The following is a 15168-nucleotide window of genomic DNA, read 5'->3' as shown; positions in this document are numbered from 1 at the left end:
CAATAAATTACTATAAGAAAAAATCAAACAATTTATAATAATATGTCTTATTATGATCTCTTTCAGAATAGTATTTTTAACGTTTAATATGCTGACAAACTAATATTTTCAAGAGTTCTCCTTAAATTATAAAAAATATTTTATAGCAATCGTCAGAATGAAAAAGTTTATGTATAATACACTGCGCGCCAGAGAAAACGGGCACCCAAAAAATGGGTCATTTTTGATGTCTCATATCTCCTAAACCTGTTGTCCGATTTAAGTAATTTTTCAATATTTTATAGCCTTATTCTTTAACAATATCGCTGTAATAATATTGTTGCTAAACAGGTAAATTTTCATTGTAAACCGCCATACCGGGTGTACGAATCAAACTGTGTTTTTTTCTCAAAGTTTGCAACACCCTGTGGAATATTCTAGCATTTATAAAATACTGAAATTAAAACCCAACTATAGTCTCAGGTTTTCTTAACATTCTGTTTATATCCGCAAATACTTCGTTTCCGAGATAGAGGGTGCTGCCATTTTTCTTACAAACTGACGATTTATTTATTGCTCTAAAACCGGTTGAGATATACAAATGAAATTTGGTGGGGTTGAAGATGTAGTTATTGAAAAATTTTTGACATACAATTAAGAATTTTATATTCACCATTGGCGTGCATACGGGTAATATGATCGGTCATATTACCCGTATGCGCGCCAATGGTGAATATAAAATTATTAATTGCATGTCGAAAAATGCGCAATAACTATCCCTTAACACCTATCAAATTTCATTTGCATACCTCAACCGGTTTTAAAGCAATAAATAAATCGTCAGTTTGTAAGAAAAAATTTAAACCCTTTAAATATCACATTGATGCGTTATGAGTGCATACTTTGAAAAATTGCCTTGTGATGGTTACATGGCAACTGGGATAGTGCCCTAAGGTAATGTATATCCCAACACGTGGGATCCAAAATTTACTTGTTTACATACCGATGACTTAATGGCAAATGAATGCAAAATGAAATGAGTGATGTTTCTGAAAGTTGTCAAAGGACAGACCGACAACCTGACGTATAAGTTACCCTGTATTACCACAACCAGCTAATTGTAATAAAAGATTTTTTAAAAAATTTCAACAGTAATAACAAACATCAACAAAGTTGTGGCTATAATTACATTTGAGCACTTTGATTATGAAGTACCTACATCTTTCTTCCTTATGGACATTTTTACAGTACTCGTTACTTTGATTACTATGATTACTTTTGTATTTGAGTACCGGTAATCATATCAAGAATCGTATTTCTCAGTAGGTAGGTATTTTGTATAGGTATTCCGATTTAACAACGACCTTCACCAATCGGTTTAAGGGATAAAAATGATTTGATTACTATGACTACTTTTGTTACTTTTGTATTTGAGTACCGGTAATTATATCGAGAATCGTATTACTCAGTAGGTAGGTATTTTGTATAGGTATTCTGATATAACAACTACAATAGTCGTAGTCGTTACTCGCTCTGATACGATTGGTACGAAGTAACGAAGTAATCAGAGTAATCAAAGTAACGATTTGCCTCTCTGTATAGTAATCGTTACTTTCGGTAAGTATTCGTAAGTAACGAGTACTTTGTAACGAATAGTTCATTTTTCAACATCACTTCTCGTCATGTTTTCAACATGACTTTTCAACATCAACGTCGCCCATTTTTCCTAAAATTTGTATGCACTTATCATATGTTTTGGAAGGTGAGTATATAAGAAAATCATCATATTGTATTATATTAAAGCTGTTATTTACTACTGAAATAGTCTGCAAGTCAGCTGTATACAGATTAAATAATAGAGGGCTTAAAAAAGGGCATATGATCTAGTCGTCATTGCAAAGATAAAGATGTCACTTGTAAAAGCAGGTGAAAAATTAGATAAGAAAGCAAAGAGACTAGGGCTAGAGATAAACCAGCACAAAATACATGATGATAAGGAAGAACGACACAACAACTCAGGAATATCGAATAACCCAGAATCATAAATTTGAAGCTATATTCACCTTTAGCTACCTGTTGTCTACTAGCTAGAGAACAAAGATGAACCTATATAGAACCTTAATAAGACCTGTTACATATGGGATGGAAACAACGATGATTAACAGGAAAGAGGAAGCTAGCCTTAGAGGCGGATAGCCTTTCTCTAGAATAGAAAGAGAGATAGATCTAGATTCTGTGAAGAATGTTAGAGTGCAGAGACTATGATAGGCTGCACACATTGCTAGAACGTCAGATCATGACAAACGAAGAAATTGACTTTCTCGAACTCAGAGGGCAGAAAAGTAGAGAATGACTGTGTAGAAGATCAATTAATGATGTAGAAGAAGGCCTTAAGATTTTAAGGGCCAGAAGCTAAAGGGAAGTTGATAAGAATGGCCGATAGTGAAGACTTGACTCTTTGAGCAGGCTAGATCCACAAAGGATTGTCTAGACGGTTATGATGATAATGAAAAATCAGCTGTTTCTGAACATTTTATTATGCTTCCTGTTGTTTATTACAGTTTGTGATGATCTCGGGTAACAAATACAGTCGAAGACAGGATTCGTTTTTTAAGACATATATTTTAAGGCCATGGGAACATAATTCGCAAATATTTTACGGTTATCCCTACTTTTTCTGTCTTTACACGGCAAATTACGTGTAGTAAAATTCACACTGGTATGAATATGTAAACATTACTAGAATGTCATTCTACTTGAAAATTACATCATTAACTTAAAGAGATGGCTTTTTATGTTCCTGGATAACTGTTATTTGTAATTGCAAATTATTAATTCAGTTAATAAATGTGATTATTTCATTCATAGGATATTCTGACCAATAGAAAGCTACAGAGATGCAAATTAAGGTGATAATTTTTGATAATCTCCCGTGGTTAAGCATATTACGTCAGATGCCCTTAGTGAAAAAATACATTCAGTGACATTAATGACAATTAATGTTTTAAAAATTATAAAAGTGATGACATCGTCAAATATTTATAAAAACTGTGTGTTTAATGGTACTTACATAAAGTACAATAAAATTTTGGTTTTGAACAGTTTTATTCATGAAATAATCGCAACAAATTGAATAGAATTTTTGCTCTCGTGACACTTTGACATAATTTCACTCGGGAAAAATTCAATAATTTCAGAGCTCTTGTGCAATTACTACTGATAATTTTTTCACTAACTATGTATTCAGTGATTGTAATAATTTATATGTATATGTACAACAAAATCTAATACTCAATCAAGAAAAGAGGAAAAGTGTTAAAGTAATTTTTTAATATGTATATTGTTACTATGGAACGCTTAAAATTTTGAACATCTTTAACAGCAAAATACTTGGATCATATATAAATAATAGGTATTATCCTGATGTATTCTCTGCTTGGTTCTTCCACAAATAATACACAATAAATAACTTTTATTAAGTTCACGTAGTCCATTAAAATGTTACATTTTTTAAGCCATACCTTGCATTTGTTAGAGGAGTCAATTTTATTTCTTTAATGTGTAGGTGGAATCAGTGGAAGCTTAAGTTCAAGTTTTTGGGGTTTCCTCCCTTGTCCCCCGGCCGCCATCTTGGAAATGGGGTGCAAAGGGGTTTCGCGCTATATCTCTTAAAGTACCAACCCTACGGAAAATCTAATTAAACATAAAATGTAGCAAATTAAATTTTCTACAATTTTCTTTCTATTACTTTTTATCTTCAAGTGACCAACAAAAAAGATATAAACAAAAATATGTAAAAATTTTTTACCAAGTTTCCTTTTGGAGGTTATAACTTTTTTCCAGTTCATTTTAAAATAAAATAACATTAAAGCAATTTTGTAGAGGGTCTTTCAGCGAACAATTTCCACTATAAAGTTGTTTTTTTCTATTTATTTATATAGGTTATACAGCGCTCCAAACTTGACTAGATGTTCGAATGCTCATAGGGATACAATAAAAACAAAACGTTAGGCTTACTTTTCTATCAATATATATTTTTTATTCATACAATTTATTATAATTTTAACATTCCTATGCTATTATTAATCTGTTTTTGACCTTTCTCCCCACTATAAAACTTATAACCCTAAGCATATACAGTGCTAGTCAAAAGTCCGTACCCCCCTCGTATCTTTTGAACGGTTATATCTGTAAGAGTGAAATTTGGAGGAAGGAAATAAACGGACGTACGCTTCTGAACTAGTCACGACAGGTGACGTAATAGTGACAGATGACTTTACAGCGCCACTGTGACAGATAATTTTAAATGGGACCTTATGGCAAGTGATACCTCGTTTGAAAGGTATTGAAAATACCTATTCAGTCATACTAATTTTGTTTGAGTTTAAGCTAATTTTAATGAATAAATGAAATAAATATAAAATTGTAGTTTGGCGCTTAATTAATAAAAATTCAAAATTTCGCCTATGATTATTTGTCAAAAAGGTTGACGTTGATGTAAAAACTACTAGAGAATTAAAAAACGTCAAATTTTCTGACAAAAAAACCATAGGCGGACATTTGAATTTTTATTAATTAAATGCGAAACTACAATATTATATTTATTTAATTTATTCACCAAAATCAAAATCAACTTAAACCCAAAATAATTAGTATGACTGAATCGGTATTTTGAATACCTTTTAAACGAGGTATCACTTGCCATAATGTCCCATTTAAAATTATCGGTCACAGTGGCTTTGTAACGTCATCTGTCACTATTATGTCACCTGTCATGACTAGTTAAGAAGTTTACGTCCGTTTATTTCCTCCCTCCAAATTTCACGTTTACAAGTATAACCGTTCAAAAGATAAGAGGGGGGTACGGACTTTTGACTAGCACTGTATAGAAAAGGCCCAAGAAGTTATTTGAAGGCAAATTCGCCGGTCCAGAAGAAGAATGACGCAACCGCAAAATGCAAAATTCTTAAAAAGAGCAAGAAAACGATTTTTGATATCAAAATCATAAAGTATGATCAAAATTAGCCATTCACCACACCGTGGCCAGAATCTCGAGATATAAGCGTTTTTTGGGGTGTGCCGCTTGTTTATTAAGTAACATAACTTTTTTCGTATTGTATATTTTGACTTAAAATTTTCCAAAAAACTTCTTCATGAAAAAGTATTGTTTTTATTGTATTTCTATGAGATTTCGAGAATCTGGTCAAGTTTGGAGCGCTGTAAAACCTAGATAATAAATAAAATTAAACAACTTTATAGTGAAAATTGTTCATTGAAAAATCCTCTAAAAAATCGCTATGATGTAATTTTATTGTGAAATGAACGGAAAAAAAGTTATAACCTCCAAAAGAAAACTCCTTACAAAATTTTCTTATTTTTGTTTATAACTTTTTTATTGGTAACTTGACGATAAAAAGTAATACATATAAAATTGTAGAAAATTTAATTTGCTACATTTGATGTTTCATTAAATTTTCTGTAGGATTGCTAGTTTAGGAGATACAGTGCGAAAGCCCTTTGCACCCCTTTTTCCAATATGACGGCCGGGTGACAAGGGTGGCGACCCCAAAAACTTGAACTTAAGCTTCTACTGAATCCCCCTACACACTAAAAAAATAAAATTGACTCCTCTAAGAAATGCAACCTAAATGTAACATTTCAATGGAGTAACGTCTTAAACCAATTATTTATCAAATACACTATTACAGGGGTAATTATGTTCCCCGAGGGTCCGTTTCGAAAACCTATGACACTCCCGGGGTCCGGACTTAATGCTACCTGTGTCCGGTTGTTCTGATTCGGTTTCTTTGCGGATTCTGGTTAAAAAATATCATCCCCATCATAATAACAAATCAGAAGGATGTCGGGCGAAATTTTTAGGCAGAAATTGTTTTTTTTGTTTTATGGCATAGACTTGGGTGTCAATGAGCCAGTCACAACATTTTTGTTTTCTATTCATACATAAAGAAGGCAATGAGGTCCTTAGAGTTCCATAGCAAACTCTTCCACAGCTCTCTACTCAGTTCAAAAGCTGCAGGTGGCCGCTATGAACTATCCAAGTTGCTCACTACATTTTTCCATTATACATCTTCTTAATTTTAGTTTCACAGATAAATTTCATTAAACAGTCATATATTTTTGCTGTTCAGAGACAATAAATAGGATATATTGAAAGGTGGAAAAACATTACATTTTATTAAATCTTCGATTAAATTATAGGTGTATGGAATGTATTTTGTGCACTCAAAGAAAGTGTGATTCAAATCGCCCACCTTCTGACATTCAGTACAAAGATTTGAATCAGAAAGAAATTGTTAACACATTTTTTGTAACGTTGTAACACTTTTTTTTTAACAAATTCAAAACATCACGTTTTTTGTCCCCGAAAATATGATTTTAGCATTTTTGGGCCATCTTAAACAACAAGATCTTTTTTCTTAAAAGTTGATAGATTTCGAGTTTTAAGCGATTTAAAATCTGAAAAACGCAAAAATAAGCATTTTCGAATCTTGAAAACTCATCTGTAAATTATTATTTTTGAGGTGCCTAAATTGAAGTTTAAACATTCGATTTCAAGATTCTGATGAGTAATCGGGGCATATTTTAATATAGACCGTTGTTTTTAATTGTTAATTATGTGCGTCCTCTCGATCTTTAATCCGACGCTGCTGCGCGTCGCACTATGTGGTGCGTATCACACTATATGATTGGCGTATTTAATCAGCACATTGGCAATAATTAATTGAATATATAAATTATTTAAAAAACTATGTTAATAATATATTATAAAATTTTAATAAACGTCAAGTATTTGTTGGGAATTTTTCGCATAAGTACGTATATGTATACATGCGACAGAGACGCATCATAAAGTCACGACGCCCGACGATTAACAATTAAAAAACAACGGTCTATATTGAAATAAGCCCCGATTACGCGTTAGAATCTTTAAATTGAATGTATAAGCTTCAATTTAGGCAGTTAATAAATCGGAAAACTAATAATTTACACATGTAATGAGTTTTGAAGCTTCGAAAATGCATATGCGTATTTTCGCATTTTTTACATTTTGAATCGCTTATAACTAGAAAACTATCAACTTTTGAGAAAAATCATAAGATACCTTTTTTTGTTTAAAATTACCCAAAAACCTAAAAATATATTTTTCGGGACAAAAAGATAATTTTGAATTTATTTAAAAAAATTGTTTCCTATGTAAAAAAATGTACAACCTCTGTTCTATGAACTCATTCCAAAAGTCTGGAATGAGTTAAGTGCAACTGATTTTCATTAGGTAGTTGAGATTCATCTATTAGCTGAGATCTGTACCGACTTTAATAAAGTTTATTATTGAAAAAGCGGCTTCGCACCAGGCCCGGTCTGGCTCCATTGGAGGCCCTCGGCTAGATGGTGATTTGAGACCCCCCCCCCCCCCCCCGGAAATAGAACAAGGACCATGGGGTCCTCTCACGGCAACAATAGTTAGCATATGTTTGCTGCATGCGGCTAACGTGGTTTTAAATGCTTTTAAATTTTTAATAATTTGGTTGAAATTGAATAATTGCTAAATATTTTACAATGCAATTTGAAGATCTTAGCGATTCTATTTGGTTAGGTAATACTGTACCTCTAAATGACATTGACACATATATGTTGAGCCAAACATAGTACACAATTTTATGGCCAAACATTTTCAAAATTGCAAAACACTTATGTATTCTGAATTTAATCGCGGTCCGTACAAAACTAGCCTGCGGTCCGGATGCGGACCGCGGTCCGCTAATTGGTGACCCCCTGCACTATTATATTAGTATTATTTAATCAACAACTCAAAATATTCCCGATGCCATGTCAAATATTTAAAATTGTCACTGATTGTCAATGTCTGACTGACAATATTCTATTCGACTGATTGCGTTGTAAGACAAAGATAGATTTGAAAATATTACCACGGACATTGTGTTCATTTTTTTTCGAATCCTGAAAAAACCAATAAATATTTTTGAAAAATTTAAATGCAGAATGAAAGACTAAATTATTACCGAGGGCCGAAAGTCCCTTAGAATAAATAAAAAGTTTATTTTGAATGAGATATTTGAAATGAAAAATCACACTAAATTTTCTCTTAGTTTTTCACCCCTGTAACTTATTAAAATAAACGATATGGAAGTTCTCAGGGGCTTTCGGCCCTCGCTAATAACGTAATCTTTCATTCTGCGTTTAAATTTTTCAAAAATACTTATTACTTTTCTCAGGATTCGAAAAAAATGAATCCCCATTTGAATAGCATTGCAGCCGAAAATACGTACCCATCCTCTTAAAACCAAAACATACAAAAGATAAGGTAATTAGCGTTAATTACTTGTATGTATGTATACACCGTTATTAGGCGTCAACGCCCTTCGGTAGGGATCTGTGGAGGAATATCACCAAGCCGCAAGCCCTTATCCCTTGCAGTACCGCTCCTCCATAGGCCGATCAGAGGCCAGCTATTCTAGACCAAGCCGTAGATTCTATTGAATTTTATAATACAGACGTTGGCCTTTTATTAATTTCATGACCTGGCTGAGGCTCGAACCGTCGTCGATCGCAAATCCACTAAACTGGTCGATCGACTGACTGCGCCTCAGCGAACTGGACCGTCTAGACCGACTAATTACTTGTTAATTTCGTTATTAAAATATATTTACAATCTATATATCGTACTTTCCTAAATTTATTTATTAACGCGAAATGGAGAGAGAGGAAATCTCGGTCAACTCGAGACGGGTAAGACATGAAAGGAATTACGTTCAACTCACGTAGGGGATGGGGTTGTGAACCGTCGAAATCGATCACCTTGAAAAGAGGACGGGGTTCGGACGGTTTCTGAATATGGTCAGGTATACTTAACTCACCTATTATACCTGGTTAATTACTCTTGGGTTCAACACACAGAGAATAATCAAATGGATTTCCATTCCGTCTTTTATACTAACAGAGACAGTATAAAAACAGGTTTTGCTTAATGCATTGGCGTACTCTAAACTTAGACGATAAAATTATATTATCGTCACACCCTCTCTCTTAATTTTTTTTTTATCTACAACTCATAACTATGACAAAAGAGAAAAAAAAACGTCTTTTTGAAAATTAAACTCACGAATATACTTTAATGCACTAGCCCTAACCTTTGTATGGTATACGTATTGTCCTGGTATTCCGTCCTGGAGTGGGCGGCAGCGTTCTTACAGGGGTCTCCGGTGGCGGGCTCAACATTGTTGGAATTTCAAGAATGACTTCCACTTAATGATTCGTAATACACACGTGTCATTTTATAACTTGTATGTAAAGTGTGAGTGTTGGAGTTGGGTTAAGGGAGTAAAGTAGTGAATGGGATTATGTGCTGTCGTCGTGAGTCGGATTCATATCTTTAATGTGAATTTTGTTAATTGTTTTTCCCGTTGCGTCCTTTAACTGAAAAATTACTTTGGATAATACTTTGTGAACAATATACGGACCGGAGAATTTGGTAGCTAATTTGGCGTTCAGTTGTTTGGCGGCGTAGAAACACCGAGAATAATCAAATAGTTTTCCGTTTCGTCTTTTATACTGTCCGTGACAGTATAAAAACACGTTTTGCTTAATGCATTGACGTACTCTAGACGATAAAATTATATTATCGTCACAAGTTGTTTTTTACAGCTTGTTGTTCTTTTGTCTATTTTTGTTGGTGATTTTTCATTATAAATTTGTATAGTTGGTTTGTATTTTAGGATGCATCCAGGGGAAGAATACTATGAAAATTACGAAAACAGCTGAACCTTCATTTCCTATAGAAACATGTAGCAGTGGAAACACTAAAGAAACAACATTAAATATAAATATAAAACTTCAGACTGACCAAGAACCATATATGTGTCAAATTTGTTTAAACCATTTTACTGCAGCATGTAGTTTAAAAAGACATTTGAAAATGCACACTGGGGAAAAATCTTATAAGTGTGAAATTTGTTTAAAGCATTTTAGTGAAAAAAGTACTTTAAACAGACATTTGAGATCGCACACTAAAAATAAACCTTATAAGTTTACAATTTGTTATAAGGAGTTTGGTGGGGCACACATATTGAAACAACATGCAATCACGCATACTAAAGAAAAACTTTATAAGTGCGAAATTTGTTTTAAAGGATGTTCTCAATTAGGACATTTGAAAGAACATATGAGATTGCACACTGGAGAAAAGCCATATGAATGTGAAATTTGTTCTAAGCAATTTAGACGAAATATCGATTTGAAAAAACATTTTAGAATACACACTGGCGAAAAACCGTACAAGTGTGAAATTTGTTTTAAGCAATTTACTGATAAAAGTCATTTAAGAACACATTTGAGAGTGCACACTGGGGAAAAACCTTACAAGTGTGAAATTTGTTTAAAGCAGTATTCTCAAAAAAATCATTTGAATGCACATTTGACAGTGCACACTGGAGAAAAACCTTACAAGTGTGAAATTTGTTTTAAGCAATTTAGTGCTGCAGATTATTTGAAAACACATTTGAGAGTGCACACTGGGGAAAAACCTTACAAGTGCGAAATTTGTTTTAAAGAGTGTTCTCAACTAGTACATCTGAAAGAACATATGAGATTGCACACTGAAGAAAAGCCATATGAGTGTGAAATTTGTTCTAAGCAATTTAGACGAAATAACGATTTGAAAAAACATTTGAGAATACACACTGGCGAAAAACCGTACAATTGTGAAATTTGTTTGAAACAATTTACTAATAAAAGTCATTTAATAACACATTTGAGAGTGCACACTGGGGAAAAACCTTACAAGTGTGAAACTTGTTTTAAACAATTTTCTCATAAAAGTCAATTGAAAACACATTCGAGAGTGCACACTGGGGAAAATCCTTATAAGTGTGAAATTTGTTTAAAGCATTTTAGTGAAAAAAGTACTTTAAACAGACATTTGATATCGCACACTGAAGATAAACCTTATAAGTGTACAATTTGTTATAAGGAGTTTGGTGGTGCACACATATTGAAACAACATGCAAGTACGCATACTAAAGAAAAACTTTATAAGTGCGAAATTTGTTTTAAGGAATGTTCCCAACTAGGACATTTGAAAGAACATATGAGATTGCACACTGAAGAAAAGCCACATGAGTGTGAAATTTGTTCTAAGCAATTTAGACGAAATATCGATTTGAAAAGACACTTGAGAATACACACTGGCGAAAAACCCTACAAGTGTGAACTTTGTTTGAAGCAATTTACTAATAAAAGTCATTTAATAACACATTTGAGATTGCACACTGGGGAAAAACCTTACAAGTGTGAAATTTGTTTTAAACAATTTTCTCATAAAAGTCCATTGAAAACACATTTGAACCTTACACACGGAATCAAAACAAGTGCGTGCTAAAATTATTTTTGGTAATTCAGGGAAGCAACTCATTTGCATTAAAAAATTTAATGATGACGTTTATTAGTGTACATACAATACACTCAATTTTCGGTTAGATATAGGTGATTGAAGGAAGTGATAAAATCGGCGAGATTCAGGTGCATTAGTGTGGGAAGTGGGGATCATCTGGTACTCGACGGTGTGCTGTGTTGTCATTTGTAGGCCGTATATCTAATTTAAAACTAAATATGATGTATGCTACTAACTTTATTGTTTTAAATTAAATACATTATTTATTTACGTACACAATTGCTTTACTTAACTCCTAAAGCTTAGTCCATCCCGACACACACGTTGCGAGATTTTGGTCTCAGCGTCGTGTCTCAGTAGATATGTCTCTAGACCAAACTCCGTTGCGAGACCAAAAATCGCATCTCTCGATTGAAATGGGAGACTTTTCCTATATGAACAAATTCATATAGGAACAGTCAAACAATAAGGAATGCACGTAAATTTCCCCTTGTTGCCATATTCTTAAGTTGAAAAAATATGTAGGGCATAAACAATTTTTTTTGACATGCCATTCTTATTACAGCGAGCATATCATTGGGTAGATTTCTATGAAAATAAATTTATAATATCAACCCCTAATTTACTTCTTATTTTTACCATATAAACATAACCTCAGTTCGATATTATTGGATTTTATGTTCCCCGAAACTCTAAAACCCGACCGAACTAAAAGGTTTATTTGCTTATAATTTAAATGAGACACGCACAAAAGTTAATTTTGTTGATTTGCCCTCGTTGTAGAAGTCTAAAGAAGCCGATTTCTGATGCTTCTCGGTCAAGTTAGTTACCAGCCAGTCGCTTTTAGTACAACTCAGAATATGATCGCGAGTGTCAAACATTCTTACTTAACGGTTCACAATTCTCATTGTTACCACACGGTTATCACGCGAATTATTAATTTATTTCTCCTCTATTATCACGTATACGCTGGACACTCTTTATTATCATGTATACGCTAGACACTGATATTCCCGGTTCACTTTATAATATATATATTGTACTTACAATTCGCAGTACTTAGCAAACAATGTATGTGTGTTTTGTATTAAACTCAATAATTGTTATTATTGTACAGTGATTGTAAATAGTAGCCCGATCAAGGAACACAAAACTTTACGAAAACCTCAAAAAAATAAAAGAAGGATGAAAATTTGGGAATAGGTAGTTGAAATTGTCTATTATTATATAAGAAAAAGTTAATAATTCTACATCCTCTCCATTTTACAAAAATGGAGGGGAATACCCTCTTCTCGGTGGTGAAAATATACATTCAAAATAACTCCGGAATTGGATAAAATGACTAATTCTAAGCAACTTTTGTTCTGTAGAGTTTTTTTCACAAGTGAATACTTTTCGAGTGAATATGTTCATTTTTAACAAAAAATCATAGAAAAAAAAATAGAAACAAAAATAAAAAAGAATAAAAAAAAAAGAAGTAAAAAAAAAGTGTTTCGCTCAAATTAAAATATATATTAAAAAAACAGTAAAATAATTAAAAAAAAAACAAAATAAAAAAAGCTACACAATGTACCAATGTATCTATAAAAATAATATTGTAGAATGTACTTATGTTTATAAGAAATTTATGACTATGAATCTGCAATCAATCACAAACAAGTCTGGCTAATTGGCTCTGCCAAAGCCATTTTTCAAAAAAAAATCATACTTTTGTATGGTTTTTTGCAAATAACTCACAAAGTAAGTTTTTTATCGAAAAAATTATTCTTAGCAAAAATATAGCTTATAAAAAAGTGAACAGAACGGTGTACGCATGAAGTCTGTATACCCAGTAGAAGCGGAGTTGTAGCTAACGAAAAGTAGGTTCTCATTCGTAAAATTCCAAATCGAATATTTAAAAGTGAAATAACCAAAAAAACGGAGCAATTTGGTAAAAAGTAGCGAAAATCACCCTCTAATTAGCATCCCAAATAAAATTAATCATTACCGCCTTACAAGTTACTGTGCTTATGTATTGTTTATATTATATGTAAGCTTCATTGGTTCAAAGTGCTTGTTTCTAAAGAGGCTGTAGTTAAAATGGCTTGAACGAGTCACTAATCAAGAGTGTATGCAAATTTTGAACAGTCATAGTATAACAAATTTTTGTCTACCAGGAAAACAAAAAAATCCAAAATATTCAGACAAGAAAAAAGTACATTTCATTACTCTTTAATATTTTTGGTATTACTAATAATGTTTAAGTTATTTTGAAAAAGAAATGGATATATTTTCAAAAGTAGAAAAAAAATGTATTTTAAAACCAATTTTTTTCAAACCCGAACAGTTTGAACCAATGAAACTTATAGATCATTATGAAGAATACATAAGCAAAGTACCTTGTGAAGCGGTAACGATTAATTTTATTTAGGATGCTAATTAGGGATGATTTTCGCGATTCTTTTTATCAAAATATAAAAGGGAGCAACAATATTTTGAACGTAACTCACTTACTTTTAATGTTAAAGTTTTTTTAAAACACAAGAATAAACCTTTTTTTAAACACATTAAAAAAGTTAAAATGAGTTTTCCCCGGAAAGTGCTCCGTTTTTTGGTTATTTCGCTTTGAAATATTCGATTTGGAATTGGATGAATAAGAACCTACTTTTCATTAGCTACAACTCCGCTTCTACTGGGTATACAGACTTCATGCGTACACCGTTCTGTTCACTTTTTTATAAGTTATATTTTTACTAAGAATATTTTTTTCGATAAAATAATTACTTTTTGAGTTATTTGCGAAAAACCGTTCAAAACATGTTTTTTGTTGGTAATAATGAACATATTCACTCGCAAATAACTCGAAAAGTATTGACTTAGTGAAAAAACTATATAGAACAAAAGTTGCTTAGAATTAGTCATTTTATCCAATTCCGGAATAATTTTGAATTTATATTTTTCACCCCCGAGAAGGGATATTCCCCTTCATTTTTGTAAAATGGAGGGGAAATTTTATAAAAATGGAGGGGATGTAGTATTGTAAACTTTTTCTTATATAATAATTGACAATTTCAACTACCTATTCCCAAATTTTGATACTTCCTTTATTTTTTTGGTCAGATTGTTTTTTGATCGGGCTATAGTGTTTGTGTTATAAAATAAAATAATTACCTCACCGTTTATTATTCATTTCAACTCTGATTTACACCTTGCTTCGACTCCACAAAGATAATCAGTCTTCGTAATTAACCACTACAGAAGCTGGTCTCGTCTTGTGTGAAGAACAAGAGACATTCATATAAATTGGTGAAGCTTTCTATATTCTATACAGTATTCCTTGTTGTTCTGTTCTCTATTTTTGTTGGTAATTTTTCATTATAAATTTTTCTAGTTGGTTTGTATTTTAGGTTGCATCCACGGGAAGAATACTCTGAAAATTACGAAAACATCTCATCCTTCATCTCTTAAAAAAACATGTAGCAGTAGAAACACTGAAGAAACAACATTAAATATAAATACGAAACTTCAGACTGATCAAGGACCCTATATGTGTCAAGTTTGTTTTAACCAGTTTACTGCAGCAGGTAGTTTAAACAGACATTTGAGAATACACACTGGGGAAAAACCTTTTAAGTGTGAAACTTGTTTAAAGCATTTTAGTAAAAAAAGTACTTTAAACAGACATTTGAGATCGCACACTGAAGATAAACCTTATATGTGTACAATTTGTTATAAAAAGTTTGGTGAGCCACACATATTGAAACAACATGCAAGTACGCATA

At 32.3% G+C, this 15168-nt stretch overlaps 1 protein-coding gene across 12 annotated transcripts in view; it reads left to right on the top strand.

Moving 5' to 3' along the window:
- Positions 1 to 15168, top strand: part of LOC114333974 (zinc finger protein OZF-like) — a 231802-nt gene that overhangs the window by 15922 nt on the left and 200712 nt on the right. For 2 of the 12 annotated variants that reach the window (XM_050643109.1, XM_050643107.1), the window contains exon 3: positions 14794 to 14970. The exons of 9 other annotated variants lie outside the window; for them this stretch is intronic. In XM_050643109.1, the coding sequence (XP_050499066.1) occupies positions 14794 to 14970 (177 nt within the window). Of the gene's footprint in view, positions 1 to 9734; positions 13182 to 14793; positions 14971 to 15168 lie in introns of those variants that run through there. One more of the 12 variants, XM_050643097.1, reaches the window with a different exon arrangement.

Source organism: Diabrotica virgifera, chromosome 2, assembly GCF_917563875.1.
Source record: "Diabrotica virgifera virgifera chromosome 2, PGI_DIABVI_V3a".
NCBI classification, from domain to species: Eukaryota; Metazoa; Arthropoda; class Insecta; order Coleoptera; family Chrysomelidae; genus Diabrotica; species Diabrotica virgifera.
This window is presented reverse-complemented; position numbering and strand designations above follow the sequence as displayed.